Source organism: Calypte anna, chromosome 3 (genome assembly GCF_003957555.1).
Source record: "Calypte anna isolate BGI_N300 chromosome 3, bCalAnn1_v1.p, whole genome shotgun sequence".
NCBI classification, from domain to species: domain Eukaryota; kingdom Metazoa; phylum Chordata; class Aves; order Apodiformes; family Trochilidae; genus Calypte; species Calypte anna.
In genome coordinates, this window is record NC_044246.1 from 6,519,369 (window position 1) to 6,546,947 (window position 27,579).

At 43.2% G+C, this 27,579-nt stretch overlaps 1 protein-coding gene across 1 annotated transcript; it reads left to right on the plus strand.

Annotated features, from left to right (window-relative positions):
• The first annotated feature begins 3,063 nt into the window (after positions 1-3,063).
• Positions 3,064-27,461, plus strand: GPR137B (G protein-coupled receptor 137B). Its single transcript, XM_008496488.2, has 7 exons — positions 3,064-3,570; positions 12,525-12,574; positions 17,401-17,623; positions 21,531-21,680; positions 23,338-23,466; positions 26,315-26,439; positions 27,042-27,461. The coding sequence occupies exons 1-7, from the start codon at positions 3,202-3,204 to the stop codon at positions 27,151-27,153; spliced, it is 1,158 nt and encodes a 385-aa protein (XP_008494710.1). The 5' UTR covers positions 3,064-3,201; the 3' UTR covers positions 27,154-27,461.
• The last annotated feature ends 118 nt before the right edge of the window (positions 27,462-27,579 follow it).

The following is a 27,579-nucleotide window of genomic DNA, read 5'->3' on the forward strand; positions in this document are numbered from 1 at the left end:
TCCCTAGAGAGCAGCAGGAATGTTCTGAAGACCAAGCTATGGCTGAACTTCTTTAGAACTAGAAAGCTGCATGGGAAGTTTGGTCTTCTGAGAATTTTCATGTAATGCTGCAGTGCAGAGCTTCCCAAAGAGCCTCCCCTCACCTACAAACAAGGACACACATGTGACACGGTCTGTGTGACCCTGTTCTTTGCTGTCCCTCAGCAACACCTGACCAAGCAGGCACCAGCTTGCTTTGGCCCTTTTCAACTTGCTGCCCATGAAGTTGGTAGTCACATCCACAAGGGCACAAAGGAAAACCAGCAGTTAAATAGAAATGGGTTCCTACTTTCTCTGTACATTTTATAGAATGCTTCCTATGAGGAGAGGCTGAGGGAGCTGGGGGTGTTCAGCCTGGAGAAGAGGAGGCTCAGAGGAGACCTCATCACTCTCTACAACTCCCTGAAAGGAGGTTGGAGCCAGGGGGGGGTTGGACTCTTTTCCCAGGCAACTCTCAGCAAGACAAGAGAGCACAAAAGGTCTCAAGTTGTGCCAGGGGAGGTTTAGGTTGGATATTAGAAAGAACTTCTTTACGGAGAGGGTGATCAGGCATTGGAATGGGCTGCCCAGGGAAGTAGTGGATTCTCCGTGTCTGGAGATATTTCAAAAGAGACTGGATGTGGCACTGAGTGCCATGGGCTGGGAACTGCAGCGGGAGTGGATCAAGGGTTGGACTTGATGATCTCTGAGGTCCTTTCCAGCCCAGCCAATTCTATGATTCTATGATTCAAGCATGTGGCATTCTAAAAAATCCTGGTGTTTCTGCTGGTGGAATGCCATGGAAAGCTTTACCCTCACTTACCAGGTTAAAGTCTTACAGCATAAGCTGTGAAGAGTTGTTATAGGTCACTGATAAAAAGCAATAGAGTGCTTATGGCCACCATGGGTTAATGTTAGCCACAAGCATAATCAGAAAGTGTGTGCTGAGAGCAGAGAGGTGGTGTGTAACCCACTGGATTTATTATCACTGTACTCTGGCCTCTAGCTAGTGCACGTGTGCCCTGGGGTTGTGGAGAACCAGGGATGTGTCAGGCAGGCCTGCTGTGGAGCTGGGAAAGGCTGGGGTTTCCTTGCCTGATAGAAGGAAGGATGTAGAAGAGATGTTTACCTGATCTGAGAGACTGAGCTTTTTGTAGTATGTACTGAAACATATTTTGTTGTATCTGTTCTATTTGTCATACATATTGCCTAAACACCTGTCCACTCCCTTTATCTTCCCTATCTTTGCCTAATGAACATGATGGACTGAGTACAGACAGCTTCTCTGACAAACCTGCTTCAGTAACTGCTCACTTTCCTGTGTTCTACCTTGGTATTGAGTCAATTTTACTTTTTTTACTGGAAATATGCAGGGTCTAGGAACAGGTGCTAATTTAAAACTCAGTTCAAGTTATACATGTTGAATTCATAAAATTCTTTCTCTGCAAGCTATAAGATACTTATGAACATGTATATTATTTTTAGTGCTTGGACACTTCCTATCCTCTCTCCTCTTTCCCATCATTCATTGTATGTTTTGTGTATTTCCATGTGTAGTCAAATTGACATGAGCTGTTTATCCCAGATTTCCAAAGCTGCCTGCTCCTGGTAAGGGTCTTAAAATCACATCTAGACACCTTAATAGAAGTGACCTGGTTTACAGAAGTACTGAGAACCCACAGATCCCTTTCTGGTCAATAGGAGCTGAGTTTACTTAGCACCTTTGAAATCAAACTGCTTATGTTTCAGCACCTAAATGTGGCTTTTGGAACATAGCTTTAAGTGTTTGGTGTGGGTATTTTTAGGGCAGGATGGGCTTCACTTGAGAGATCTTTTTACAGAACTGTCCAAACTTATATATGCTGTGTTTATATTAATTACAATAATTGTCTTTTTTAACAAACCAGTAGTTCTGAACTCCTCTTGGGGGGAGACATTAATAATTAAAATCATTATTTTAGTTAGTGTAAGCATCTGCATACCTTAAACACTGTGTTTGTTCAGTACATGGATTCTTTCACTAAAAGAATCTTTTTTCACTGCTCACGAGGCATCTGGGATCCTCTCTGGAGATTATTCCAGGTAAAAATAATTTCTCTTAATTAGTTTACCATAAATGATAGAAGCATGGCAGTGCTCCAGCCATAACCAAGGGATCTTTTTAAAACCTTGTCATTTGATGGCATATGACACTATACATGACCTAGAGACAGATGAAGCATTTCCACCATGCACAAGTGTCTAAACCACTCACTTTCAGTTCTCATTTCTCACCCTCATGAGTCAAACCCAGCAGTCTGCCATAGCACCTATTAATTTATACATTTAATCCCAAGGGCACATCTAAACACTTACAAGAAGGTGTGGCTGGTCAGCTGTTGCCACAGTGATGGCACAAAGAGACAACAACCAGGAAGAAAGGAACCTGTAGGTGCATGTATGCTTTGGTGAATTTGGGTATTTAGGGGGTTTTATGTGTTCCTGTAGACACCATTTTTGAAAGCCTTGATGTATCTTTTCTCCCCTTTTAATTAAATGTCTTGTGTTAGAAGAGAAAGAAGATACTGAGTGTGTTAGATATGCTGTGCAAATTGTCTGTCTCCTTATAAACACAAAGGTTTCTGCAATGCGGAGCTGAACTATTACAGCTTATTACAGTGGTTTGAATTTCATGAGTGCTTTAAGGTGCTTAAAATTATTGCTAATGAAAGGCAGCTAAATAAAGTGCTTGCTAAATGGGAACAAGACAAAAAAATCCCACAAAGAGATGATGTGGCTGTCACTGCAAAAATGTTAGCTACCTGTTTCTTGTAGAAAATAGAACGTTACTTAACTAATTTAAAATCCAGACAGTTTTCCTAGGGAAAAAATATCAGCAGTAAACCGTTCAGGGGCTGGTGGATTTCTTTGTTTCTTAAGGATGGTAAAGATTCGTGCTCAAACATCAGCAAAGGGCAGCTTTCTGTGCTGTTCCCTGCCAATTGCTGACAAAAGCAGTCCTAATGAATCATTCTGAATTGTGATCATGTGCTACCAGCCCACAGTGAGCTGCCAAAGAGGAAGTGCAGCTTGTTTTCTTTCATTTTCTTGATTCCTATGCTGTAGGAAGATGAAAGGAGAAGGAGGAGGAGGCAACAGCAGCAGCCAAACTTAATAAATAATTCTGACGATTCCTGATATCAAATGGAGGTCCCTCAGTGGGACCCACTGAAAAATGACACCCTTCCACCGACCCTGACGCCAGCTGTCCCTCCGTATGTGAAGTTGGGCCTGACCATTGTATATACTGTTTTTTATTCACTGCTTTTTCTGTTCATCTACGTCCAGCTCTGGCTGGTCCTTCACTACCGGCACAAGAGGTTCAGTTACCAAACAGTGTTTCTGTTTCTGTGCCTGTTTTGGGCCTCTCTTAGGACTGTGCTCTTTTCGTTTTACTTCAAAGACTTTGTCACAGCAAATTCTTTCAGCCCCTTCATCTTCTGGCTTCTCTATTGCTTCCCAGTCTGCCTCCAGTTTTTTACCTTGACCCTGATGAATCTTTACTTCACACAGGTAAGCATAAAATATTTGGTTGATTACATCTGACAGAATGGTAAAGGAGTACTTTGTAATTTCCTAATGTAGCTTGGCAATGCAAAAAGGCAAATTTCAGTTATTTTGTTGGAAACCTTAACTTTTGATCTATATGCAAGTTATCAGTGTTACAATGAAACTGAAGCCTGAAGTGATCATTTCAGGAATTGCAAATAATATGACTACTTTCTATTAAATGATTGTCATTTAATTTAAAGGTTGGGGGGAAAAGGTATAGGAGAACCTGAAAGCTGGATATCCAAAATGCTCTTCTATTATTATTATTATTATTATTATTATTATTATTATTAATTGTTGTTGGTTTTGTTGTTGTTACTAGACTTCATAAACCTCTGATCTCTGTGTGCAGTCAGACCTGTAGTTTCTAATTTTGCTGGCAACCCTCCCCCTCCTCAGTTTTTCATAAGGTGGCTAAATATATTTCTGAGTGCTATCCTTGTTCTGTATATCACAATCAAAACTGTTGATCAAGTCCTGCTGCAGACTCTAATTTCTATAATGAGCAGTATTACAAATAGCAGTAACTCCAGACCTCACTAAGTGCTAAGCACTGCACAGAGACACAACCTCTATTTCAAGGACATTGTGATATAAAGGTAAATTAACTGTGTAGTGGGGTAAAGGAAATATCAGGAATATTTCAGAAAGAGGTTTTGAGAGTTTATCTGTGCTACAGACAGCTGAGTTAGGCTGCACTGTGCTCTAGGTTGCTGCAGTTAGATTTGCTTGAAAGTGTTCATGGTGAGCTTGGGTGTCTTGGCACTGGGTACAGGCTGGGATCCTGGCATGCTGAGGCAAGGAAAGGCTGCTGGGCTTGCCTAAGATCTCACAGGAAGCTTGCAGGAGGGCAGGGTCTGAGTTCTCTATCTCCTCAATCCCACTAGGGTGCCTGGAGCAGGAAGCCAAGCCTGCACTCAGATGACCCCTGTGAAAGGCTCCTTTCCCAGTGCAGGGGTAGTTGGTAGGGGAGCAGCAGACATCCCTGGAGAATCCCCCAGCAGTGCTCAGGATGCTTTTGGTGTTGCTGTGTGCCCTGCTAGGAACCAGCTTGGTGCCTGGGTCAGAGTGCTTCTGTAGTGCCTCCAGAGTTTGACAGTGTTCTTGTGGAGATGACAGGCTTGGCAATTCTGAACAGCCTGGATGGAGAGATCAGGCTGCTTGTGACAGCTGCCATCCCAGAGCTGCTGCTACCAGCAATGGTAACCACAACAGCTGTAAGAGGATCATAGAATCATGGGAAGTTAGGGGTTGGAAGAGACCTCAAAAGAACATTGAGTCCAACCCCACCTGCCAGAGCAGGGTCACCTGCAGCAGGTCACATAGAAATGTGTCCAAGTGGGCTTTGAATGTCTCCAGGGAAGGAGACTCCACAACCTCCCTGAGTAGCCTGTTCCAGTGATCACTTGAGTTGTAGAGGTTATTAAATACTTAGAACCGTATATACTGGTTTGTGCCTAGGTTTGTTTTTCTGGATTCAGTGTCTGAAACACCTGCTAGCTCACCCTACTCTATTCCCTGGGGCTTGTGATATATTAAGGGATTACAGGAACCTTTCACCAACATGCTGCTCCAATCCAAACCTATGCTTTATCTCAGTTTTTGTGAGAGTGATCTGACAATGGTCCAGTTTCCCAGGGGCAAGTGTCCATCCTCACACAGTCCATCCTCATCACAGCAGCTGGGACTAAGTCATAGACCTAGATTCTTCCCCCAGGCACACATGGAGGGCTGCTGTGGAAGTCTGGAGACAGAACACAGCATCCTTGCTCTTCAGTGGGAGACACCAAGGCTGGCATGAGCACTGAGGGGCACAGCAGTCTGCACTCTGTGCATTGCAGTGCCAGCACTCAGGGGCTTAAGCCATGCAGGTAACTGATTCCTTTCATCTAAGGAAGATCTAAAAAGGGAGCATAGAGAAGGCACACATATGTCCTTTTGAGTTATTTTTAGCATTGCTGTCTGATATCATTCAGGAAGTACAAGTCAGTGGCTGGAAACAGAAAAAAATGCTAAGGCTGTCAGGTCTGCCTTTGAGACAATTTCTGCTTTGTCACCATGAGTCCTCACAGTCTTCCTCTGAGCCCCTCTCTAAAACAGTGTAATAGTTACCTGTCTTGAAGAGCTGTTGTGAGGCTTTTGAAAGAGTGCTTGCAAGGGACTTTCAGAGTCTGTGATGTGCATCATAATTTTTAGAGATGGTGAGCCACTGCAGACAGGGATATCATTAGTGGTGGTGTTTGCTTTAGAGCTGCTTGCTCCCAGAGAAATCTCATCTCTGATATCTCCCCAGCCATAACAAAGCCTTAAGAAGTACAAGTGCAAAGACTGTAGGAATAGAATGTAAGACACAGAGTAAGTGCACATATTTTTAATTCACTGTTATTAATACTTCTAACCATTAAAAGGTGGTTTGGCTTGAAATTCAGCATCTTCTTAAGACTGTATATTTAATGTGCATCTAGCTTTTCACAGCAGGCAAGCAAGAACTAGTGTGAAAGGGGTGGGGAGAGGGAATTTTGTTTTCAGTAATGCACTTATAACTTCACAGACCTGTTCAGAAACAACTTTTATCCTTTTTTTCTCTAGAAGGGAGGCAAGAAGGGTCAGCAGCTGTGTCTCATTGCATGAAAACCATGCTATTAAACTGTTGTTTGGCGAGAGGGAAAGGTTTGATCTATGTGTAGTAAAGGGACAGAAGACTGGAAGACAGCTCCTGGTCTTTGGAATTTGCAGGTGTTTATTATCTGCTGTATGGCACCCCAACATGTGGCACTGCTAGGAAAACTTTTAGGCATAGATGTGATGTGAAGAGAAAATGGTATTCCAAAAATATTGCAAATCCTCCTGGCCAAACAAACAAAAAAAAAACCTCATTTGGCAAGTGCCTAAGGGCATTTTTCAGAATAACAAGCACCTTTGAACTTGACAGAAAGTCAGCCACAACTATTTTCTTTTTAATAGGTATCCCAAAGCAATGGAGTTGCAAATTTAGGCTGTATTTTATGTGCAGCAAGACAGGTAAGCCCTGATGACATTGGCACAGCAAAGGTTGTTCCCAGACTTGAGCATCCCCATCAGCAGGTACAGCAGAAAAAGCTGAAATGCATTGGGGCAGGTTGTTAAAGTGATGGACCAGTGGATGAAAGAGAAGCTACAACTGAAATAGATTTGACCCAGAAAAACTCCTGAGTAATTTTTGGATGAAGAGCCAAATTCAGGTCCCTTTGTTATGGTCTTGATGCCCTGCTTATGACAGAATAGAAGATAAGGCTGCTGCAGATAAGGCTTATATAATACTAGCTCCCCTCAGAAATCACATACTGCAAAAATTACCTATGATTTCTAATGAAAGCCCTAAATATATTGGACTTGATTAATCCTGTGTCTGTATTCATTATCTTCTAAATAATATAAATAAGATTACCTACAATCTCAGAATAATCCTCTATCTACTTAAAAATTATTAAATAAATCTCAAGTGAAGGTGAGGTCCAGTGGCACTTTCATAAAACAGTAGAATTATAGAATTTTCAGGGTTGGAAGGGACTTCTAAGATCATTTAATTCCAAGGCCCCTGCCATGGGCAGGGACACCTCCCACTAGACCAGATTGCTCCAAGCCTCATCCAGCCTGGCCTTGAACACTTCCAGGAATGGGGCTTCCACCACCTCTCCAGGCAATCAGTATCTCACCAGCAAATAACTGCATCATACCAAGGCAGAGCAGCTCTCTGATCCTGACCCATCAGGTGGGGACCAGAACCAGTGTTCCCACCTACAGAGACTGAAAAGCTTATATATGTCTTTGCCTCACACCTGCAGCTCCTAATGTCTGATAAAACTAAGCCTGTAAATTGTCAAGTAACGTTTTTCCCACTTTTAAGTGACTCCAGACAGTGAGGATCTGAGGACTCAGGCTCTCTTTTATTTATATCTTGCCTGGCCAAATCTTCCCTGCCCATGACCAGGGGAGGCTGAGGTGAGATTTCACGCTTTGCAGTCAGTGCTGTGGTTAAAAGTGTGAAGAAGCTCTGGGAAATAAAAGAAGAAGTTGCCTTTCTTGGTGGGGGGAGTGGCAGTGGGCAGAGAAGGGCTTGCTTCACTCTGTCTTGTTTGCCTCAGACTTGACATTTCCCTGGGGAACAGGATACAACTGAAGCAGGAGGAAGGCTGGGATGGAGGGTTACAGACTTGAAAAACAAGGTTGGGGTCAAAGACCGTGAGCTGGGAGGGATGCTGGAAATCCCAGGGCTGCCCTGCAGCCAGGCACAGCAAACCAGCTGGTGGGTTGTAGGTTTAATCATCGGGTTGAGAACTTCTCCAGGACCTAGGGAATGTGGTCCTGAGCTAAAGGACTGTGAGGCTGCATGGGTGGAGAAGGGCTGGTAGGCAGATTTACCTCCCTGTTCTCCTCCCTAACCATATTCCCTGTTGTCTGGCATCCAGACTGAGAAGCTTACCCTGCCTCCCAGGCAGGGCTGATAAAATCAGGGACTTTCAAATGAAGAGAAATAGTGCAGAGTAAGACATTTTAGATGGGAGCTGGCCATGCTGGAAGTGCCTGGGAGGGTGGGGTAAAGCCAGCACCAAGTTTTTCAAAGATGTCATTTGTATCTCAGTGGAACGTGGGTACATGTTAGTTAGGAAAGAAAATCAAGAGAACTTCTCATCCTTTAATTACTGGGGATAACATTTCAAAAATAACACCACCAGTGAGAGAACAGAGGGGGGGTTATTTAGGAGTTTGGGGGATTTTTTTGTAGAAATGAACACATCATATTTTATAAAGCTTGTCATGAACTTAAAGCATGCTTTAGATATACATAGAACAACAGAGGAGCCTAACTACAGCTAGTAAAGCATCAGCAAATATGTTTGGCATCAAACATTGCCTTTAATATTCGGTACCTAGGAGGCAAATTGCAACTGCAGACTGACTGTCAGCATCTAACATGAAGAATGAGGTGATCTGACTTAGAAAATTACTTGACAGGAAAGCTACCAATGGAAGTTTACTGTTGCTGCCATCCCCACAATGGTCCCTGTCCTTTGAGGACTGTTTTTGCCAATGAACACAAGGCTGTGTGGCAGTCAGTCATGTTGCCCATGTCTGTAAGTCTGTAGGCCCTACAAAGGGTGTAGGGAGCAGATAGAAAACTTGCATGTTTGGGGGAATCTCATGCAAATTAAAGAATGAACATGAGAGAAAGGGAGATAGGGGAAGTTGAGCCTGGGATTGGAAGATACACAGCAGAGAAAAGGTGTGTGTCCTCATGGTGAGGAGCTCTGGGACTGCATGGAGTTGTGGCATATTTTCAGGGAAGTTTGCACTAAGTGTGAGAGAGGAAGAGGGGAGCTGTGGTGGAAGGAACTGGGAAGGAAAAGTACACGCTCTGCTCCTTATAAGTTTTTCAAGTGAGAACTGGTAAATAAAGCTGAACTTCATTCCTCTGCAGAGGGCTTGAGAAACATTCCAGCACTTAATGCATACCTGAGGTTTTTGGTAAGCAAGCTGGGCTGTGGTTCCTGTAAAAGTGAATTATCAGCTAGCACTAGGGGTATGCTGGAGGTTTGTGCTGCCATCACTTCTGTTCAGCTTAATCAGAGCATGGACTGAAAACTGCTTCAGTGGTATTTGCTTTAGCTCTGGGAATATGTGACTTGGCTTTGATACCTGTTTCATTGATAACAACAGGGCCAGAGTGGCTTCTTTCTTAACCAGAGCTGGAACTCCTTTAAGCTATAGCAACCTGGTCCTGTCTGCCTTTTCTGCCGCCCATCTGAGCTGCTGATGGACTCCATGCCATCCTCATTGCTCCTCTGCTGGGACCTGGTTAAATGTATTAAGGTCGGCTATTGACATCAGTTCTTGCAACAGAAATTTTCGTTGGCTGCATGAAGGGCTTTTTGGAGTCTTTTTGTACTGCTGTAATTTTATATGCCAGACATGCACCTCAGGGGAGTGGAGGAGGGAGTGTGAGAATCTCATTTGAGGTTTCCAGTTCTTCAGCAAAACACAGTCAGAACAGGATATTTCTCTTTTAAGCAACAAACAGAAGAGGAAATACTTTTAACAAGAGAAAGTAACCCTTTGGACATCAGAAAATCAGCCAGGGATTTCACTGAGATTTCTGTGTTACTGTTTGTCTTGGGGGTCTCTTGAAGGTCTTCTTTAAATGTCTGCCTTTTGCTTGCTGTTTAGTCTATTCTTAGGAATAGCCTGGTTTCCTCTGGTTTGCTGGAAGACTTGCACAGATGACTCAGATATTGACTGGAAGCTTTCTCAACCCTGTTGTGGGGAGGGGCCATTGAGCAACCAGTCTCTTGGGCTAAATGACTTTTAGAAGCAAAAAGCTGCACCCACACATGTAAGGTATATGGAGCTTCTGACGTCCTGACTCCCACTGAACAGCCCTTTATTCTGTGACAACCACAGTGCTTCCAGCAAGGATACTCATGAACTAAGGCTGCATCAGTGTTTAAGCAAAAGTGGCAGAACGTGGCCACCTCTATTTCTGTCTAGCAGTGAATTTCTAAGAGTGTCCATACCCCAGGATGGAGCTTTCATTCTCTGTAGCATCCATTTTTTTATGTGGTGTTCATTTTCTTTCTTACAGTCATTTTGCTTTGATAAAAAAATCTGAAGCATTTGTTGGCTGGGAGAGACCCACCAAGCGTGGGATCACAGCTTGCAGCAGAACATCATGTTTGGTTATAGCTGTTTTCCATGGAGCTTTTGCTAGGTAGGAGAGCCTGGGACTCGTTAATGTGACAGAAGTGCTCTGTGTCAATATAGGGGTGAGTAGGTCTTTTTGGGGGAGCCACAGGAGATGGTATTCTGGAACTTGTGAATTTTCTAGGATTTTTTGGACCCAGCATGACTCATTGGCCACTGCAAATTGGATGTTTTCTGTAGTTGTTTGCACAGGCTCTTGCACACTCATGTTCAGTGCTTCTCCTGAGAGCTGTAGGAAGAATTAACGGTACAGTAAGTGTGAGTAAGTGCTGCTCAGAACAGGTGAGGACTGTGGAATGGCCCCAGAGACAAGTTTTACTTGTTTAGTTTCACTGAGGTCAGGAATCTGTTGCTTACCACTTGCCCACAGTGCCTTCCAGAACAAGCAGAGTAGGCAACAGGTCTCCAACACAAAGCATACAAGAAGAAATTTTAACCCCATCTCTTCTCTCAGAACTGAGAGCCCCTCTTTGTGTACCACAGGAACACAAAACATTCACAAGCCTCTGGTACCTCTCCCTCCTTTCAGTAGCAGGTATGTAAAACAACATAAAACTGTTTTCTGCTGCTGTGAGAACTCCTGACTCAGGAATTTAGAGAATGACTCTCAAAAATCTTTTGCAAGGGATACTGCCAGAGATGTCAATTACTTGAAAAGAACATCAGAATATTATTATAATTTTTTTTCCCTAACTTTTCACTTTTGTTCTTGGCTATTATTTTTCTAGGGCCTGCTGAAGAGCTCAGTGTTCTCTCCTGGTTCTGCTACTGCTAAGCAGGGTGATGCATCACAAAAATAATTTCCGTGTCAAGGCAGCTGTTTATCTTGAATTGAAGTTAAATGACAAGTTGTTCCAGGAGTGCTGGAACAAGAGAAGCCTGATTTTCTCCAGATCTATGTCTCATGCTTGACTTTGAACTGTTTTCATAACTGAGGCATTTCTTAGGTCACTTTGCTGTGCACAGTCTCTCACACTGGATGATTTGTGGGATCATTATGCAGGGTTCTTCTCATAGAGGTCATATGGCAGATGCATTTGTAGGGTTCCTATAATTTTAGGAGGGTGATAAAGGATCATGTCTTTCATGCTTCAAGTATGAAAATTCATCAGTTTTTCCATCAGTTCTTTGACTGGAGTATTTTAGGATTAGTGGGGGGACAGATGGACAGGTTGACAGGCAAACACATGCCTACAGATACACAGTGATCATGTAAGTCCTGTTTCCTTGGGAAAGCAGGATAATCATAGCAAGTATTATGCAAGCTCTACTAAAGGGCATGCAAAACCAAGTTAAATGGCTAAGGCAGAATAACTTGAGGACAAAGCAATTAGGAAACAACCCAGAATGCTATTTTGTAATACTAACAATCGCTGCTTCAGTTTTGGTTTAAATGAGCATTTGTAAACTCAGTGTGTTTGGAAACCATGTTAGCTTAAGAAAAAGCAGTGAGGCTTCTCTTTTTTTTTTTTTTTTTTTTTTTTTTGTCAGTAAGCTGTAAAATATGCTAATATATTTTTTGGTGTAATTTCTGTGATTGATTCCATAGCTACATTGCAGAAAACATGTCAGTAGTGTGTCTTTTCTTTTACAGCAAGGTAACTACTGGGTGTGAGCTATTTCTCTGTTAAAAATACACATTGTTGTCTAGTGAACAGGCAGTCAGCAGAAGCCAAATATATCTCAGAGTGAAACAATGAGTCTCAATGGCATCCCTTTAGCAATCTAACAAGGATACAAACATATATATCCAATTTTAGGACAGGCTCTTCATTTGAATACAGCATATGACCCAATATGCTGGTATGAGCTGGCTGATATCAGAGACATGCACTGTTAGGTCATGTAAGAGCCTAATAATTACTTGCCTTTATGATTATACTGGCATTGGTCCTGTTGTGAATACTGGAATAATGAACCTTATTCACAAGCCAGAGTAAGTGAAAATAAGGGTGCAGGCAAGTTGTATACAAGTACATTGTGATCTCTCCCACTGAGTAGTTTTAATACTTTGCTTAGAGCTTGCCTGCCATGGATAAGCAGTAAATGCAAATCTGTTGTGTAATGAAACCTATCATTACATATCTTGTGACCTGTGGGACAGGATTCCTGTGGATCTCAGGATCTTTCTTTATGTACATGTATTCTGTTTGATGGAATATTTTTCTGTTTTACAGGTGATTTTCAAAGCAAAGTCAAAATATTCCCCCGAGTTACTGAAATACAGGTAAGAGCTCTGCAAGTATTCCATGTGGTGAAGAGGAGCAGCCATGCTCTTTGGGAAACACTGTCTTTGATAATGTGGCACTCATGCCTTAGCTGTTCATAGTCGTGCTTTATGATGACATTTAGAAGTTTGTGTCATTTCCCAACACATGCACCATTTTTAGACATTCATCTATTTCAAAAGCAAATATTTTAAGTGCAAGAAATCAGTCCACCTGGTGATTTGCCTACAGGTTCTTAACAGCATCGTTTCTAGGTGAATTAGATTCAGTGCTCTGGTAAATTTACCTGAAGGGTGTATTTATTGAGACAGGAAGGAGTGAGAAGGGGTATCTCTTAATCCGTGAGGTCAGTGGTTATAAAAGACTCAAAAGGTTTGGGAAGCTAAGGGAAGACTTGTGAAGGGAAAGAGAGAATGGATTCAACTTTGGGAGCTCACAGATAATCTGTCCTAACACCATAGTGGTGAGGTTATGGTAGCTTTGCATTTAGATGGAGAGATTTTTTTTGGATCTTGTGGAACATGGGGAATGCAGGAATTACTTGAGAGCTCCCCAAGGAGCAGTAATATCCAGAAAGCTGAGGAAGAGCTCCATAAATTAATGTTTATTGTGGCAATGTCTAAAAGCCTTAGTCAGGAGCAATGTTGTTTAGAGAAGGGAAGAGAGGGAGGTTCTATCCGCTGTAAAGAAAGAAATTTACAAACTGAAATCAGGATAGGAAAGCAGAGTGATTTGAAACTGAAATCTGTTATTTGCTGACTGTTCAGTAGAACACAATACCAACTGGTCAAATGTTAATATCTTTCTTGTTCTGGAAAGCTTTTTATCCAGTTAGGTTTTGATAAGGCTGCAGAGGTGATCATCTGGAGCAAGAGCTTCAGAAACCAGAAATGTCAGTACAGTGACAGCAGCCTTGAGGTGGGCTTTTTTGGGCTGGTGAGGTATGGGACACCTAAGGTGTGATGGCTGACTGAGGGATGTAGACTCCAGAGCTGATGCAGAAATTGTCAGGATGGGAACAGAGAGAGGCTGCATCTGTTTTGACTGCCTGAGGAATGCTCTCAAGTTGGTGGGTCTGTGGGCACACCTTGGCCATATCTCAAACCTCAAGGGACAAGAGTTGGTTGCTCCTGGTAAACACCATGGCACACAAATAAATTCACCCCACTTTGCACTCTGGTTTCTGTGGGAAGGAAATCCAGGAGTATGGGCTGGCAGACAAGCAGAGCACACCCCAGCCAGGTCCCCAGCCAGGCCCCAGTGCAAGAGAAGCAAAGAGGACAACTTTGCACAAAGCATGGGCTGTAGGTCAAGGTGGAATAGAGCACATCTGTGAACATGTTCCTGGCTGGCTTTAGAGGTGAGAGGTAGAAGCTTTGAGCCTCATCTGTCACTGATGTTTGTGGCAAGGCTTTATTCCTGAAAGCTGCTTGAAAATGTCTGTCTTCAAGCAAAGGAAGCTTGTGATATTTAGTCAGTGCCCATGAAGTTCCAGTGCTCTTGGAACATTTCCATTCCTTCTGTACTGTGACTGGAATTACTCATGCACACACTGCCCCTCCCCACAACAGCTCCATGTCCACCCTGACTCTTGGCTACTGCACTTCTAAGGGCTGATCACTCTTGGACTTTGTCTACCCTTTTCTCTCTTACTTAGCTCTGTTGGTAGAGAACTTGAGTAGTATGTTATTTCAGTATCTAGAGCCCTTAGCCTGAATGTGGTTATCCTCTGTAAAAGAGCCCTATGAGTAAAGCTGACCTTGTCTCCTTTCTTATACAGGTAATTTGCACACCCACAGCTGAGGTCTTGAACCTTTATTGTATCAGGCTAATGAAAGATCAGTCAGGCTACTGAAAGATCACCAAATCACTGTGTGGTTTGGGTTGAAAAGGTCCTTTAAAGATTATCTAGTCCAAGCCCTGCCCCATGAGCAGGGACATCTTTCATAAACTCAGGTTGCCCAAATCCTGATGAAAGATGGATGAGAGACAGACGGATGCCCACAGACAGAGACTGGAGTTTTCACTTACTGAATTTGATTTTTTTTCTTTGCTGAATGCTCACTTTTTTATTTTTCCCCCCATTTACTTTAATAAGTTTCAGACCTTATTGCCTGGTATTGGCATTTCAGCAGTAGATCCTGGTAACATAAACAGGGCAATAGTGAGGTTGGACTGTGCCCTGTTGGCACAGGTCTCAGAAATCAGAATCATTTCGCATACAGAAAAAAGTAATAAAATCCTCTGAGATCCCAAACCCTAAGCAAACTTTTATTAACAATGTCTTCATGATGTCAGTCTGTGGCAAAGGAGCCCACAGAAAACATCATGCCAGCCCAACATCATATTTAAACAGTTCTTCTGTATGTTTCCCTGGGGATTTCTTTCAGTGACTGGGTTTGGATGAGGCTTGCAGGGCTGTGTGTGCATTGTTACACACAAGCCTCAGACGTGGTATGGTTTCTGAGGAAACTGCGCTCCAAATGCAGTCATTTCAGGCAGACTTTCCTGTGGAAGAAGGCAGAGCTCACTGCATTCATCTGGAGTTCGATTTTCAGCTCAAAATAAAACTCGGGGGGTGCATCCAGCCTGACACAGAATGAACAGAACACCCTGGCACATGCCCTCCCCAGGCAAGCCAGGTTACCACAGCTCCTTTGAAGGGAGGGGCCCCGAAATAGGGATCTGACACAGGAGGCTTTTGAACATTCACTGGTGCAATCTGGAAGCCTTTCCATTTTCTAAAAAAAAAAAAAAGCCCCTACGCTTATTCATTCCTTGTAGGTGCCCTTGTAGTTGAGCTTTAAGGATGCATTCTACCTCTAAGGGAGTTAGGAATGCTTTCTGCAGCTGCAGAAACCCTAAAGCTGCCCTGAGAGCCAGCAGCCTGCATCTCCATCAGTGCTTATTCAGAAGTTCAGCAACAATGCTTCTATTGTCAGCACAGGCAGCCACTTCCCCAGCCACATCATGTTCATAAGGGGGATGGAAGATCATTATGTGAAGAGCTGCACAACTGACTGGCCATGACAGCTCATCCTGGCACCTAGGGGAGTGTGTGGACATCAGAGCCTGACTGGGTCTTGGTTTTGGGTTTTTTTTTTTTGCTAAACTCTGTCAAGCTGCTGTCTGACTTGGAAGCCTCTAAGCCTTGCTGGTTGCAAGCTGGCATGAAGGGCATGCAGGCTGCACTGAGCCAGAAGGTCCCTTTGGCTAAGCTGAGAAAAAAGAGAGCATGTACATCCTGTCCCACAAGCAGGCAGTAAGTAAGAGCACACCTTTCCTTATGAGCTTGAACCCCAGAGGAATATTTTACCTTGGCTACAATGGAAGAACAGAGATGAGATTACTAAATAGGCTTTGGGAGGGGAAGAAAAGGAAGACACATGAACATTATTTAAATAATTTTAAGATATTAATAAAAGCTGTAAATGTACCATCACTATGACTCCAGAGAAAGCTATATGAGAGAGGAGTTTAGGACTGTAGTGTTTCTACCATTCAGCTGTGAGGTTTAAAGGAGCTACCTCTAGCTGTTCATCTTAAAAACAGAGCCCTGCCCTGGAAGGTTAGGAATGAGCACAATATTCCCCTTGAGAAGGAATTTCCATGACTGGTAGGAAAAGAAGCATCCTTGCTTACTGCCAGATATAGCTGTGAAGAAGGCACTGATTCACAAGCAGGGAATTTTAGGTTTTCCATTCTTCCTGTTACACATTTTAAAAGTCTCAAAGGTATGACCCTTCCTTTCTTGATCTCTGAAAAGATGCCAGCTATGCTTCAGTTTTGTAGGTGTCTTGATGCTATCCCAAAAGGATATGGATGTATGAAAAAAACAGAAAGATCACCACTGGGTAAAGTATTTCAGGGTTGAAAATCTGTGGGCAAAACCTTTTGTTCAGTGCCTCTAGATTATGACTCTTCTCAGTGATTGCCTTGGTCAGCAATGATAATGAAATAACCAAACACCAGAAATGGAAACATGTTTTGTTGGTTTTTTTAAGTGAAAAGCTCCACAGCTGTTTGTGGGAGTAAAGAGGAATTAGCAGCAGCTTTTCTTGAGTATGTGGGATACTTGTATTGCAGATATCAGTGCTGGGAAGGAGGAAAAAACACCCAGAATCCATCTCCTGGGCTTCTGTCTGTCCCATTTCTGTTCCAGCTCTGCTCCAGTGGAACCAAACATATGCAAACAAACCTTTTGCCTGACACAGACGGCAAAATGCCAACCCAGAATCACTATGCTTATTTAAATTTCTTAATATTTCTTTCAAGAAGTTGCCCATAACCACATTTTTAAGAAAAAGAGATGGAGAAGGATGCTGGGCAACCAGTAGAGCAGAATTTTTTTTTCCTACTGTTAGACACTTCCCTAATTTAACACGAAATCTGGCAGCAAACAACAGGAGACAGTGATCCTTCTGGTGGTAGTGGTGGTGTAGCAAAACCAGGATCCAAGCCAGTCCATTCCAGGCAACTCAACCTTCTGCAAGGTTCCTCCTGTCTGTGAGGGTTTGTGCTGCACATGAAGTGCACACTCCAGGAAAGAACATGAGTATTTTAAGTGGGTTTTAAGAACTGTGCTGTTTTATTTCTGCTGCAAACACCCGTGTTTTGTTGCATTAGTTTTTTTACTTCCAGTTTATTGTGTAACTGTAAAAAGAGGTTTGAGATAAGCTGAGTTAATCTCTCCAGCACTTTGGTGTGGGCTCAGGTGGGTTGGTCACTGTCAGCTGTGGCAGCTTCCAGTGCTCAGAGTGCAACTTCCATCTCCTGACTGACGCTGAACGATGTCGCTAAAACTGTTTTCTCCTCACTCTCCCAGGTTGCCCCTCTACCTGGCTTCTCTTTTCATAAGTCTCCTCTTCCTCTTGGTGAATTTAACATGTGCAGTATTGGTGAGGACACAGAATTCAGAGAGAAAAGTCATTGTCTCTGTCCGGGTGGCAATTAATGACACGTTGTTTGTGCTGTGCGCTGTTTCCCTCTCCATCTGCCTGTATAAGATTTCCAAGATGTCTTTAGCCAACATTTACTTGGAGTCAAAGGTAAGGTACATTTTCAGTTCTTTTCAAGCACTTTCTCAGAGATGAAGGCAGTGTGAAGCAAAGCCACACTGTTCTTTAGATGCCCCAGGAGCTGGAGGCCTTAAACTTCTAAACACACTTTACAACTGGCTGGGCATCCTGCTCATGCTATTAATGAAATACTAAGTGCTAGTTAGGGTGCTTCTTGGCTAACAACAGTGACTCCAAAATATGTATTTTTGAGGCAGAATGTACAGAACGTATTGGCTGGAGTTTCTCACACCTGTTTTTTAATTGGATACTGCTTTCACCAGACCCCCATCTGAAGACAGCTTCATTTCAGTGCTGCTACACACAAGTGGTCTATAATTTGGGGTCCCTCAGCTTGTCAAATTATTGACTGATGAAATTAAATGTTAAGGTAACAGCATGCTGAAGATAAGACAGACAAAAATATGAATCTCCCTTTAGACATTTGCACACTGTCCTATAGGTAATGTGTTTTGAAAGACTTACTGCATTATAAATTCAGCTAAGTGGGAAGAAGGGGGGGAAAAGTCTCTCATGTCACTCTAAAAAAGATTCTTTAAAGAAATATTGTTAGGTTTACAGCTTTGCACACATTCAGCAGTCCAATATAATAAGCCTGCAGTGCTTATTATAAAATCAGTGGAGTTTGTATTTATAAATAACAGAACAAGGCTTTCAATAGTCCTTGAATTTGCAGTAGATAGTTCAGTCTTTAAAGAAATTATTAGCTCAATAGCACATTACCTTTCCCACAGCAAATTTTTCCAAAATCTATGTTTCAGCTACTATTTAGAAAATCTTGTAATAAAATTCCTCTGTCTATTTACTTAATCAGATGAAAGGAATCCCTTTCCTGTTTAATCAAATCTGGCCGTGCTGCACAACAACTGAAAGTTCATGGCTGAATAGAAGATTTAAAAACACAGCTTAGTTTGTTTTGTTTCTCTCAAGCCTGTTACTTGCTGACCAAAGGGCATGGGCAATGGATTATTTTTACTAGTAAGAAAAAAACTTTCTACTGCTGCAAATCACAGAGTTGCAAATCTCAGTAACAAAGCAGTGTTAATCTAAGGGAGGCTTTGGTAGATTACTTTGTTCCGTTTCCTCCTCCTGCAGGAAACTTGATCTTCTTTACTTCAAGCAATTTCACAAAAAACAAACAACCTCTAATGTTATAGCAGACAGGAAGGGACAGAACACACAACTGATGAAAGTTTGAATGTGGAAATGAGAATTAAAGAGAGCTTTGCTCCTTTCTGCTGACCTGACGTGGGAGTTCCTCTGGGGATTTCCAGCAGGATTTGACTGCTTGTTCTTAGGGATACAGGTGGTTGGAGCTGGCAGGGGAAAACAACATCCTGGTTTAATCTGCCACTTTTGTGCTGAAAAAGCCATCAAAAGAAGAAAAAAAAATCCATTCTCTGCAGTGACACAACAAAAGCAGCTTTGGGGCTAATGCTTGCATGCTTTGTTGTGCATGTAGGTAGCACCATCACTGGCAGCCTTTTATTTCCATCTCACACCTGCTGGCACTTATCTTCTCTCACCCCATGTGAAAACAGATTCACATCCACGACCTGGCACTGGGGACTGGCCTGGTTCTCTGCACCAAGGCTACAGCAGCACCAACCAAGGAGGTATTCAGCCCTTGGGGGCTGATTTGGGCCAGTTCTGTGCTGGTCAGAAGCACCATGGAGTAGGACATGCTACAGAACCAGGGCTCCCCCTATTTTCTCTAGGGGCCTGTGGCTGTAAAAGGATTCCTCTGGTTTTATTTCTAATATTGCACTCAGCCTTCCCCAAGGCACTAAGTATATTTGACTGGCAGCAAACCCAGGACACTTTCACCCCCTTTTTGGTGTTTGATAGGACTGAAGTTTGTTACATCTCTAGCATTTTTAACTATTAACTATTAAAGAATGACAACTATGTAGGGAAAGCCACATAGGGAAATAACTGACCCCATTCTGCTCTTTGCTTCTGCTCTCCCCTGTCTGTAAAGGCCACTGACCTGGGACAGGGCATGTGCCAGTCAGCAGCTTCTCCAGGCTCTCTCCCCCTCAGTTTCCATGACAGCATCACTGACTTGTTAGTACCCAGGGAGGACAGAGAAGTGCCTACCAAACATTTTCTCTTTGTGGCATTCCCTTCGTGATCTCACCACAGCTTCCACCACTGCCTGCTGCATCTCTGCCTCTTGGCTCCCTCCTGATGTGGCTGCAGATCATGGCCTGGTGGGCAGTGACAGTCCCAGGATGTTTTAAGCAGGAGGGCAGTCAGAGAGGGTGACTGCACTGAGGATTTTGTAATACTCCTGAGCCTGATTGGTCCCTAAATCAAGAATGTTTTGCTGGGAAAACAGGTGAGCTGGTTTTCTGCAAGCTTTGCTGGCTGCTCCCTGAGCTCCTCTGTACTGACACCCATTAGGGAACACCCTGCCCTGGTAGAGACACAGGGACAATACGTGGCCACCAGCATGGGTGGCCCTGAAGGCCAGGGGTTCCAGACATGGTGACTTGGCTACTTTCCCTGATACTTCAGTAGCCATTCTGTCTGTGCTCTACCTGCTGCATGGCTTTGGACCTCTGCTCCTTGCCTGCAGACCTGGGAAGGATGTGTGTGAGTGCCAGGAACAGGGTGCAGACCTCACTGCCTTCTGCACTGGTATAAAAGGTACAGGAGGGAGGAGCAGCTTCTCTCTTGGCCTCTCTGTCTCACACAGAGGAGAGGAACCCGTGGGTCTCTGCCAGGAGAGGGAGAGGACAGGGCTTGTGAAGCAAATGACTGCAAGTTGTTTTGGTCCCCTAAAAGCACACAGAGCTTTAACCCATCTTCCTTCCTGTGCCCGTGCTAAGCACCATTCCAGAGCCAATGGCACAGAATATTTTTCTCTCCAGGGCTAAAGAAGCTGTTCTGATTTCACTCTTGGCAGTCACATAGAATCATGGAATTATTTGGGTTGGAAGGGACCCCTAAGGATCATCCAGTCCAATCCCCCTGCAGTCAGCAAGGACACCCTCAACCAGATCAGGTTGCTCAGAGCCTACTCAAGCCTCACCTTGAACATCTCCAGGGATGAGGCATCATCCACCTCCCTGGGCAACCTCTTCTATTTTTCCTCTACCCTCATGGTAAAGAACTTTCTCCTAACATCCAATCTAAATCTACTCTTTAATTTAAAACCATTGCCCCTCATCCTATCACTCCAGACCCTTGCACACAGTCCCTCTCCAGCCTTCCTGTAGCCCCTTCAGGTACTGGGAGGTCACTCTTGGGTCTCCCTGGAGCCTTCTCTTCTCCAGGCTGAACAACCCCTCAGCCTCAGCCTGTCTTTGTAGGAGAGGTGTTCCAGCCCCCTGATCATTTTCATGGCCTCCTCTGGACCTGTTCCATCAGCTCCATGTCCTTCCTGTACCATGAGGTGAGGCAGGAGGCTCTGGTCCTCTCTGGGCTGTGTTTCACTGCTGGGATCTGCTCTGTGCTTAGGAAATCAGTGCACAGCAAGCAGTGGTAAAAAGAGGCAAGGCTGCATCAGGCCAGGATCTGGTACAGGATGCTCTACAGCTCATGCACAGCTGAAGGCTGAATTTTCTTCCTCCATCTGCTATCACATGCAGTTCTTGTTTTCATTGCTGGGAAACTAGGGCTTGAACAGCAAGTTGTAGGAATCAGTCTCACCCTATCTTGTTAAGGGCTGAAATTGCTACCATTGCCTGGAAACCATTGCACTGATAAAATATAGGAATGCACATTGCCTAGGATAGACTGATCAAAGAGGGAAAGAGAAAAAGTCAGTCGTGTTATGCAGAGTAGCATGAGAACCCTCAATGTCCATGCAAAGCAATGTTCTTATCAACTGCCCTTGTGGATAAATAACCTGTGTTTAAATCTCTTCCAGGGCTCATCTGTCTGTCAGGTGACAAGTATAGGAGTGACTGTTATACTACTTTATACCTCAAGAGCCTGTTACAACTTGTTCATCTTATCATTTTCCCAAACTAAGAAAGTCAACTCTTTTGATTATGATTGGTACAACGTATCAGATCAGGTAAGTATGAAAATATTTGCTAATGAGAAAAACTCATCTGTATGTGATGGCTGCTTTGCTAAATGCTGGGACAGGAGGGAATTAATATATTAAAATCTTTTTTTTTTTTTTTTCAATTCAATGAACTGTTTTGCTTCAGGATACAAATTTCTAGTAATTTCAGCATAAGGAGGGAAAAGAAAATCCAGTGTTACAAGAAAGAAGAGAGCAGAGAAAAGCTGCTTTCTCTACTTGAAGCATAGATAGGTTCCAGTAATTCTGCAGCTCTGTCAAGCCTGGGCAGGCCCAGGTCTAGACCATGAGTACATTTTGCTTGGCCTCAAGATCCTGGACAGATGATGTCTCCTCACCTCTCAGCAAGCACCTGCAGATCAAACCCAGTGTTCCCAGCCATGCAAGGGCCTTGTACTGCCAGAGTGGCCAGGCAGCCCTGGAGCCATTAAACTTTTTAACCATCTGCTGCTGAGCAGCAGATAAAACTGTAAATAAGAAGGAGGTAAACAGGAGGGTAGGATTGCCCAGAGGACCTCATCAAGAGGTCCTTGAGTAGGCTCTGTCCAGGGACTACCAATCAACTCTGCAGAGGAGTACAGTGAGGGGGTGCCACACCCTGCAACTAGAAGGGTTTACAGGCAGTAGATTGGGATAAATTTTCTGAATTGAACAATTTCCCTCCTGTTCTGGGGGCCTGAAGTGTTGCTGCTGCCACCCCCTCCCCAGGGGCACCTCTTGTGCTGACTCCCAGAGTCTGGAGTGACAGGGGCTGGAACTTTATGGCCAGAATATCTGGTCCCATCATCCCCCATGGAGGCAGAGGTTGTTCAGAGGGTGCTCCATGGAATGATTGAAGCCTTAGGTCACTACTACTGATTTGGAATATCTGATCTCACCTGGGACATTAGGCTTGCCTGGATTTTAAGGTAAATTATTTGAGCCTGGAACTAAGGAGGATGAACTGAAATTGGTACAAGAATCAAGAGTAAATTTTAAAAGCACAGCCCAATGTTTTTACTGTGGCATTGCCTCAGGTCACCTGTCCAGAAACATCCTTTTTTCTTCAGTAAAAACACATGAAAGGGTGGGATTTGCTGTGACTGTGGTGAATGGTGGAGGGGAAATCTAAGGAGAAGTTCAAAGCCAATGCTAGAGAACAGCCTGGCTACTCAAGTTAACAGTGTGTACCAATTTGAGTTGGATCCAAACCTTAAGTTTTAAAAGCCAGATTGCCAGAAATGCCCTTGAAGACCTGAACATTGATTGTTCCTTCACACAGTATTCTCAGCTGGAAAAGGCCTGGAAATATAGTTTCTCATTACCTCAATTTGATCACTTGATCAAAGTGTTGCTTACCAGGCTCTTAGGCTGGGAAGTTCCCTGCATTAAACTTTGATTTTGCTGAAGGAGAGATAGGAGAAGGAAGGAAAAAGAAAGGTAAAAGGGAAGTCGTGTACCCAACAAGATAGAATATTGAATTATTTTTTTTTAAGTATGCCTTTAATCATTAGCCAGGCCAGTCTGGCTTTCCTGGATGGAAATTCTCACTTTCTCAAATTGTCAAGCATTTCAGCCACTTAAATATAGGTCTTTGTAAGAGGACATGTTGCCTCTTGTACCATCTCTAGTTTTTAACACTTTTTTCTCTTTGACTTTTCAACAGGCAGATCTGAAATGTCAGTTGGGAGATGCAGGTTACATCGTGTTTGGTGTGATCCTTTTCATCTGGGAGCTCCTGCCTACTTCCTTGGTTGTTTATTTCTTCCGTGTCCGAAACCCTACAAAAGATCTTGTAAGTGGGGTTTGCTGCTGGATTTCTTAATGCAATGTCCAGGCAGGTCTGGAGGGAGCAGCTCCTGAGGGAGGTTTTCTCCTCTATATTTTTCAGTGTGTTCTTGGCAGAATAAAAGCACTGCAAACTTCCTGCTTTATACTTTATACATGAAAGAAACTCAGCATCAAATTACACAGAAGGAAGACAAGGTGTTTCTCAAGCAATTTACCTTAAAAATCAGGAATCTTCTTAAATTCAGGGACATCTTCCCTTTGGATTAATACTGTACTTCACCAGAGTCAGTGGAAAAGGATTCACACTCAGGATCTTTCATCACACAGCAGTGAAAATGTACAAAGTGTTCAACAGAATCTCTTCAAAAACACTGAATTCCTTCAGCCCTGTACCCATGTTTCTATGTGGAATACCAATAGTCATAACAAGCAAGCAAAAGTGTCAGCAAGTGCTATTTCAGCAGAGCAGAGATTAAGGTGGAAGGTACAACATTAATTCCCTGTATTACCCTTAATATCTAGGTAGTTAATAGACAGACAAGAATTTTTTGTAGCTGTAGGCAACATCTCCAGGTTAGCATAGGATTTGCTGGTTGTCTGGCACACAGGGAGTATCAGTCCTGCACTGGGGCTATGAGGTGATGTTTCTGCAGGCCAAACCAAAGCTAATGATCCCCAAGAAGGATGCAGATGGTAAATGCACAAGTGAGGGAAATAATTAATAGAATAATGTTTTAATGCAGGGTTTCTCTTCACATGCAGATTTTGGAGACCATGATAAAGTCAGGCAGAGCAAAGAAGTAAAAAATCCCCACCTGTATAAAGTCAGGCAGCCTTCTTACTGGTCACCTATGATATCTGACATCACACTAAGAAATGCCACAGGCCCCAGCATCCATCACAAAAATAATAATAATTAAAAAAAAAAACCCAACAACTCAGCTCTACTCCTGCTTAGGAGTCAGCCAGGACAACTGCAAAGAGAATAAATGTTTTAAAGTGCAGTCCAGTGGTCTTGCTCATCTAAAAAGTGACCAGAGAGAGATCTCATTTAATTTTAAGTGAATTTAGTAAGGCTAGACCTAGTGGTCAGGTTTGGATAGTGTGGGAGATTGACAGCAGAATGAAAACAATCTGCTCTAATATCTTCTTTTCTATACAAAGACTTGGAATACTACTCAGACAAGGGCTCAAATGGAGTCAAACAGGCAGCATTCTCTCACAAGTCAGAGAATACTGCAGTAACACAGACAAATTTATGTTTTTGCATTGTGATCTGCAGAAGGCCTTAAATCTCCAGCTTTCTAAACATCCATTTCATAAGAGCCCATCATTGATCCCACTTCTGCCATGGGCACCTTTTTTGGATAGACATGAACTGTCATCGTGGATAGGTCGTATGTGGATTATTTCTAGAAAACACAAACACTTATGCTGAACAATACCACGATAAAAGGAAAACTTGGAACAACAATGTTAGAAAGAAATGAAAAATGAAGAGGTTGTAGCAAGGCAAAACTGAACTGCCTTGCATATGAGCCACAAGAGGGCGACCAAGGGCCACAGGAGTTGAACGTGTTCAGGAGGCTGTGACAGCAGCTTAGCATCAATGATCAATGATTGAAAAAACTTGGCCAGAAAGCCTAAGGCTAGAATTAAAGCAAGTCCTTAGTTTAAAAAAAAATAAAAATCTTTATCAGCAGCTCTGATTTTGTAAAAATTCAAGTTTTTCCTTTAATTTTAATAAGAAACTATCTCAAAAAATAGTTGTTCTTCAGTTTTACGTTTGATTCAGGACTTCAGAAACAAAAAGAGCTTGATTGGAGGCAGCCTGTGTTCAGCACCCTGCAGGTCTCAAGCTCCACTCCACAGATGATTAAGGCCTGGAACAAGCTGTCTGCCTGCGCTGGTGCTGACACAGGGTAACTGCAGTGTGCCAGCCTCTGCCTTGCCATGCCTCCAGCCAGGAAAATGGGGGGAGTGGGGAGAAAACAGAGATGGACCTATTTTAGTTCATCTTTGTCAAAGTTATTTAACATTTAAAAAATAAGGGGAATTGTTCTTCTGCTCAAGGCCAAGGAGAAGATGTCATCCTGGCTTATCTACAGGTGTAGGGATGGAAGCAGTGGATCAGTGGAAGAGGCTCAGCTGGGTCCCCCTCTGTACTGCTTCCAGAATCAAACTTATCTTTCTAATCTTCTGTTTTCTGTTTTGACTCTCAGGGAAGTAAAAGCAAAAAATGCTTTGTAAATTAAGGAGTTACATGTATGCTCCCTTCCCTGTTCTGTCCAAGGACTTTTCCTTGGGATTTGGCCCTCATAGCATTGTATGATAGATACTGAAATTACTCAGAGAGGTCCTAAGGGACTTTCCAGCTGTGGTTTCATACAAGCAGGGTGCCAAGGTTCAGCATGATCAGCTTCTGAGGCAAGGGAGGTAACACAGCAGGAGAGAGGGCTACAAACATAGGAGGTAAACCCAAATCTCTTTATGTGTTTCATATCCTTCAGCTCCTCAGCTGTTTCCCTGCTGCTGACTTCAAGTCAGATGGCTAAAACCAAAAACTTGCCCAGGATGGACAGTTCTGCAGACAGGTTGAACACATGGTGGGGGGATGGTTTCAGAAATGGGTTGTACCTGTTAGGTAGAAAAAAAGGAAAAGCCATTAAGATCAGCAGGGTGTATGTGCTGGTGGGTGGAGAAAAACAAAGTGCAAAAAGAATCCTATTGTCTACAGCAAATGTAAAATTGCCTGTTTAATTTTTTGGAAGCCAAGAGGTAATTCTGCAGTGACTTCTTTTAGCAGTTTGTCTACTTGTTGCAAGTACTGACTGAGGTATCCCTTCCCTCAGGCCAATGCAGGAATGGTCCCAAGCCATGGCTTCAGCCCCAGGTCTTATTTCTTTGACAACCCTCGCAGATACGACAGTGATGATGACCTAGCCTGGAATATTGCACCTCAGGGGGCACAGGGAAGGTGAGATACAAGAAGGAACCACTTGCTTCCTGCAGCAGAAATCGAAGGAGAAAGAACTCTCCCACACTGCAGAAGACTCCTGTGAATTGCCCAGCTCCAGTTGTTGCATTTGCTCCAGGGGGTGAGGGGAAGCAAAGGGGGAAGCTGAAGTGGCAAAGTGAGACCACGGGGCTGTAGTGATCCAAGAGCCCCACAGAGACTGGGAGGTCATGAGAATGAACAGGGTTACATCATTGAGAATTATTACATCAGAATCAATTTGGTTGGAAAAGACCTTTAAGATCATCAAGTGCAACTGTTAGCCTAGCACTGCCAAGTCCCTAAAATAATTTACCAAACCACACCCCTAAAATAATTTAGAATCTAAGAAGAGAAAGAGCAAATTGGTCTTTGAAAAACTCAGGCCAGCTCTTTGGATTGCCTGTTGCACCCTCCATTCCTTACAAGAGCGGCCTAAGAAGTGCTCCTGGTTGGAGTTCTATTTCATCTTGGCAATTCAGCTGGAGAAATACATCTACCTGATTCCATTTTCTGTATGTTCACTAATGAGGCAGCTGCAGAACCAGACTGCCAGGCACTAATCCTTCTGTTTTCTCTTCAAGTTTCTCTCCAGACTACTACGACTGGGGCCACCAGAACAACAGCTTCATGGCTTACATAGGATCCCTCCAACAAGACCCAGCACTGGACACAGACAGGCCCAGCCCGATATAATAACCACAATCACCCACAGCATTCCAGGACATTCCAATATTAAAATGTTCTGAAAAACCAAGCTTAGCAATTTTTCTTCACCTTATGGGTTTTAGAAGCATTCCTCTGCACAGATAAACGAAGAACTTGTCTTTGCCACAAGCTTTTTGTAGTTCAAGGAGAAGTATAAGCTAATCACTTAAACTTTGAAGACTGTTCTAATTAATACCTTCTTCAGAGCCATGGTATTTTTGGCTCTGAATAGAGTTGTTAGAGGGTATAATTTAATCATTTTATGCTCATTTTAAAAGAGCAAATTTCATGAAGTCAAATGGCATAATTATTTTCTAAGTATTTTTATTTTTACACTGTGTATTAGGTTATAAATACATAATTATGATGATACATAAATATGATGAACATACTGTAAACACATGAATGGGTTGT

Coding starts and splice junctions, on each gene's coding strand:
- GPR137B (XM_008496488.2), top strand. CDS start 3,202: ATGGAGGTCCCTCAGTGGGACCCACTGAAAAATGACACCCTTCCACCG. Junction 3,571..12,524: donor TGAATCTTTACTTCACACAG/GTAAGCATAAAA, acceptor TCTGTTTTACAG/GTGATTTTCAAAGCAAAGTC. Junction 23,467..26,314: donor GAAACCCTACAAAAGATCTT/GTAAGTGGGGTT, acceptor CCCTTCCCTCAG/GCCAATGCAGGAATGGTCCC.